General features: G+C 28.9%; 1 protein-coding gene across 1 annotated transcript; it reads left to right on the forward strand.

Moving 5' to 3' along the window:
• Positions 1-2,792: 2,792 nt before the first annotated feature.
• LOC136079537 (uncharacterized) lies at positions 2,793-5,128 on the forward strand. Its single transcript, XM_065795342.1, has 6 exons — positions 2,793-2,903; positions 3,147-3,230; positions 3,614-3,849; positions 4,000-4,217; positions 4,498-4,657; positions 5,086-5,128. The coding sequence occupies exons 1-5, from the start codon at positions 2,884-2,886 to the stop codon at positions 4,501-4,503; spliced, it is 564 nt and encodes a 187-aa protein (XP_065651414.1). The 5' UTR covers positions 2,793-2,883; the 3' UTR covers positions 4,504-4,657; positions 5,086-5,128.
• Positions 5,129-6,074: the final 946 nt, after the last annotated feature.

Genomic DNA, 6,074 nt, shown 5'->3' on the forward strand with positions numbered 1-6,074 from the left:
TATATATATGTATACATATATCTATATATATATCTATATATATATATATATATATATATATATATATCATTGTATATGTTAATTATATTTTATTTATTACGCAAAAATTCGTGTTTCATCAGGTAATCTGTTGATTGTTTCATTAGATATGTCTGATGAATCACACAACAGATTACTTGATGATAGTTATGATGATGATGAAAATTATGGTTAGCTGAAACAACTCTTGCACATCTTAGCTAACCATAATTTTTTATTTGTATTATCTTTACATATTTATTATTTAAGAAATAGCTGTTATCAGAAAATATTAAATACAATTAAAAATTATAATGGCAACATTTAACGTTTATTTCAAGATGTGTTCCAATAGAACAAAAAGAAGGAGAATTCATTCAAGAGTCTCAAATATACTAACAGAGTTATTTCAAAAAGATAAATATGAAAGTATTTCCATGCTAAATAATCCTGCTATTACTTCGAGGACTTTGGATGACATAAACTCAAGTAATTTAAAAAAAGTTTTTGATCAGAATATAAATGGACACAAAAATCGAAATGAACGTTTAACTACTTTTGATAGATCACAAACCAATTATTCAGAAATGCTCTCTAATAGTATTGAAAATAAATCAAGTGTTGATTTTGATTATAGTAGATGTGATTTGGAAGCTGATGAAGTTAACTGCACCTTAAGTGACAATAATAATGATAATAATAAAAATGATGACTGTACATTAGGAAATATGTTGCAGGATTGGGCAATAACCTATCGTGTGTCTCATTCAGCTTTAGGAGGTTTATTACGTATATTGAGTCCATTACACTCTGAGCTTTCTACTGATTCAAGAACTCTTTTAAATACTCATCGGAATATTGATATCAAGCATGTTGCAGGTGGAAAATATTATTATTTTGGGGTGCAGTATTGGATACAAAATATTTTTAAATTCCATCTTCCCAATTCTCAAGTTGAACTTTTACATATTAATATTAACATTGATGGTATACCACTTTTTAACAGCAATTCTATTTCTTTTTGGCCAATTCTTAGTTCACTGAAAGAGTGCCCAATAGGTGGAACTTTTCCTATTGCTATATATAGTAGTACAAAAAAACCTACTTCTCTTGATGAATATCTAAATGACTTTGTTTCAGAAATGAAGAGCTTAAAGCAACATGGCTTTTTATTTAATAATAAAACTTATATAGTGAAAATTGATGCTATAATATGCGATGCACCAGCAAGGGCTTTCATTAAATGTATTAAGCTTTACTCTGGTTATAATTCATGTGAGAGATGTATGCAACGTGGCAAATGGTGTAATAAAATTACACTACCGAATATAGCAGCACCACTAATTACAGACTTAATCTATACTGAGCGTCAATATTTTGAGCATCATGTAGGTACTTCACCATTGGAGGAGTTGGGTTGTGGTATGGTTACAGAATTTCCATTAGATTATATGCACCTTGTGTGTTTAGGTGCTATGCGTAGGATTCTGTTTCAATGGGTTCATGAACCGCGTGGGGATTTTAAGCTATCTCAGTTACAACTATCCATGATATCTGACAACTTAGCTGTTATTTGTAAACACATCCCTAGAGAGTTTTCACGAAAGCCACGATCTCTTTCAGAATATAAAAAATGGAAAGCGACTGAGTTAAGACAATTTTTCTTGTACACTGGGCCTGTTGTCTTAAAAAATGTTCTAAAAGACACAGTTTATTCAAATTTCCTTGATTTGTCTGTTGCCATACGAATATTGCTCAGCCCAAATTTGTTGTCAAAAAATCTTGACTATGCCGAACAACTATTAAAATACTTTGTGGTCACATTTTCAAAGTTATATGGTGAAAATCAACTTGTATATAATATCCATTCTTTAATACATTTACCAAGTGATGCTAAACGCTGTGGTGTTCTTGATAACCTGTCAGCGATTAGATTTGAAAGTTACCTAGGAAGATTGAAAAAATTAGTTCCCAAGCCTCAAAATCCAACTGTTCAAGTGGTACGCCGAACTATTGAAGGGCACTGCAACATCAATCAAGACACTTCCAATAAAAAAGAACCAATCTTGAAGAAAATTCATTTAGATGGTCCTATGCCTGTTGAATACCAAACTTATATCCAATTCAAACATTACCATGGACCTGATTATTTTGTTTCCACATCATAGATAATTGTTTCAAGATAATTGTTTCAAGATTGAAAATAAGTTAGGAATTGTAAAAAATATTCTGCATGATTCCACCTTTGTTGAGCCTAATGAAGCTTTAGTTGTGTTTGAAGAGTTTGAAGATCAAGTGGATGGTTGATAGACTCAACTGGGATGTTAATAATTTATTCAAAAATAAAACTGTTTTAAATTTTTACTATCCACCAGCAAAATCAGCAAACAAAGTGTTGAATGCCAAAAAAACATGCAGCAATCCTGAAGAACACTGGCTTTTATACAAAGTACGAATTCTGGGAACTGCAAGTAAGTATTGTTAAATTTTTTGAGATTCTTAGTGTTTCTCTTTTAATAGGAAATTTAAAGGTCCTTCAGGGACTATCAATTAGTCATATACAAAATGCTTTGGTAATGGTAGAAAGAAGATCTCTTCTTTCTCCTATTTCCAAAATATATTGTCTGTGCGTATTTTCAACAGCCAAAAATATACATAGACTTGCAAGAAGTTAAAACTAAAATTGTTTAGAGCATAATATTTAACTAATGTTGTTTATATTATTTTTCTGAATATTTAAATCAATGTACACAAAATATAAGTAAGTTTTCTAGACACTCTTAAAAGTCAAAAGACAAAACAAAGCTGGCTGAAGAGACATCCAATGTTGATTATGATACAGATGATTCTGGTGATTGTAGAGATATGGAAACACGGAAAATTAGGTTTGTGATTTCAAGCAAGATTTACTTTTGTTCAAAGTTACAAAAAAAATGTTGCATATGCCTATTACAAATTTATTTTTAACTTTTAAAAATATACTTGGTGGTTTTCAGATTTACTGATTATTTTCAGACTTTTATTTTTTATTTTTCTATATTGGTTGTTTTAATAATGAAACCAATTAATTAATTTATTTATTTTTATTTATTTTATAATTATAATTTAAAATAATAATTGTTTTATAGAAAAAGAAAACATTCTTTCACCTATGAAAGTGAAGTGGATGATGATAAAGTTGAAGGCTTTTTTCAAGGAAGCCTAATAAAAGAGTAAGATAAAGTTCTATTTTTATAATGTATATAATATTATGAAAAAAATTATTAATAAAATAGTATTATGATTTTCTTATTTTTATTTATATTTTCAGATTTTTATAGAAGAGAGATGTGAATATTGTCTTTAATAGATAGGCTATGTGAAATAGTTAGGGGTGTCATTAAATTTGAAAATCTAATAGTGAGGTGGATTTAATAGACGATTGGTAAAGTTTATTGGGAAATTTAATACCCATAGGCTGTTAAAATTTATATTTGAATTAAGGAAATATAAAATGGTTTAATTTTGAGTGTGGATAGACCTGCGAGTAATAGTTTAAAAGTTTAATATAGCCTATAACATTTACACTTAATTTGTTTTCTAATTGTTATTTCAGAAATACTAACACCTGTGGTATTACAAAACCAATACCACCTGAACACTTGAGGGCAATGCAATTAAGGTCACATATGCCTCAGGTTAAAATTAAGGAAAATGCATCTATATACCTAAATAATGCACAACCCGATCCATCTGATGGCCAGCCTAGTGTATTACAACCTGATGTGTTGTCCAGTCAATCAAAAACTATTGTAGAAACACCAGCTCATGTATTAAGTTCGATCAACTCATGTAAGGTTGTTTTTAAAAGTTGCACATTTCTTTAATTAATAATTTTTTATAAGTTCATTAAAATTAGTTTATCAAACCTATGACTGTATAATAATTTTTATTTAACATTTTATTTACATTTGACAATTAAAAAATATATATATGATTTAGCTGTTCTTTTGGAGAGGTTGATAACAACCCTTGAAGAGATAAAAGAAAATCAAAAGACTCATTCTGTAATGTTGCAATCCATTATGCGACAAATAAATACACCTCAGGTGGAAAAAGATAATGAAATGCCTATAGGCATTCACCTTCCAATTTCCAGTATCAAAGATATGGATGATTTGGAGAAGCAGCTAAAAGATCGATCAATCAAGAGAACATTGGTGATTAATAAAGATTTTTTTTTTTATGTATCTTAGAAAAAAAATTTTAATTTATTGGTTTATTTTAATCTATGTTTGCCCCCAGTTTTTATGAGACCTGCCTTGCCTCTTTTTTTAAGACCTCCTTCCCTTAATTATATCTTGACCAAAAAAAATTTGTACAATGTTAGACTAGCAATGCAATCGGTCGTAAAACTAAAAATTCAATCATCTCCTAATTTAATTCCATTTATTATTTATTTTTTTTTACTAAAAAAATCAAATTTGTTACTTTTTTAAGACTTGAATTGTGTCTAATATTGGTGGAAGCTCATTGGATGATGCCATCAAAAGAATGATGAAATTTGTTCTGTCTAATAATCTTGGAAGATTGTGCAATCTCTTTGGACAGTCTGGAAAAGCATGTTTTTCAAAACTGTAAATATTTATAGTAGTCTGCGGTAAGTTTTGCTTTTCACATAATAAATCCTATATTATTTTAAATATATTTGAATATATTTAAATTAATATGTAAGCATAAAAATAATATATTTGCTTATAATTAATGTTATGTATATATATATATATATATATATATATATATATATATATATATATATATATATATATATATATATATATATATATATATATATATATATATAAATTCATATTCATTGACATGCTTAAATCCTGATATGTTGATATTACAATTACACGTTTACAATTAGACATTTAGTCATAGGCTATTTAATTTATGGCATTACAATAAATTACTATTTTTTACTTTAAACCTATTGGTTTAAATGTTAGTAAATTTTTTTAAAAAGGATTTGAAACCTTAAAGTTATATTTACTAAAATTTATTATTATTATCGTTTGTGTTTAGGTGCAGTTAAAAGAAATCCATTGTCAGCTAATGCAACCCAAAAGGAGATAGAGGTCGAGTTGCGCAAATGGTTTGCCAACGCCCGAGATCGAGGTCTAGACAGCCGGAAAAAAAAATCTTTATCAGATAATGCTGATTTGTTGTTATCAGAAATATAGTTAAACTTAAAAAATATTCGGCTATTAAATAAAATATATAAGACTTACTATCGTTCTAGGAGATTTGAGGATTGCCGTACGGTGATACTCGTGCGTGTGGTCAGGCAAGTCGTAATCTGATCAGTATAGACAATTAAGCTTAAAAACAGTTTTATTACCATATCCCGCGATCAACCCTTCTAAAAACGTACCCATGCGGTTCCCGTGAGGGACCCTTCCAAAAACGTTCCCATGCGGTTCCCGTGTGGGCCCCCTGGACAAAACCTTGTGGGTCCCGACTGGGATTCCCGTACGGGTTTCCCATACTTTAAACAACGCGGGCCCCGTGTTTCTTGGCTGGCTGGGAAAATCTAAAATAAACAAATTATTAAAATAAACGTTCACATTTAATCTTAGTATTATTAAGAATCACCAAATTAATTATATCTACAAAAGAAAACTTATTAATTTTTGAAAATTAACTACTTTTTTTAGAAAAATTTGTGAAATTTTAAAATACTCTAACTCCGGTCATTCAAGGATAAACAACAAAGGAGACAACTAGCAGTAATATTGTGAAATGTTGATAAGTGTTGTGTATGTAAAATTTACCTTTAACTTTACCAGTAAATTTTGACATTTTTATAATGGATACACACCATAGTATTTTATTTGAATAAAAAATTTGTTCATAGTTTTAAAATCAACTGACGATTGTTAGAGTTCTAAAAAATATTAAGTTTGTGAAATTTTTTGGAAATAAATTACAGCTCAACAGCAATTATGGATGCGTTGCGAATCCTATGACGATTGTTGGTGTGAATCTTGCTGTTCTACTATAGTCAACGATAC

The sequence above is a fragment of the Hydra vulgaris genome, chromosome 04 (assembly GCF_038396675.1).
Source record: "Hydra vulgaris chromosome 04, alternate assembly HydraT2T_AEP".
NCBI classification, from domain to species: Eukaryota; Metazoa; Cnidaria; class Hydrozoa; order Anthoathecata; family Hydridae; genus Hydra; species Hydra vulgaris.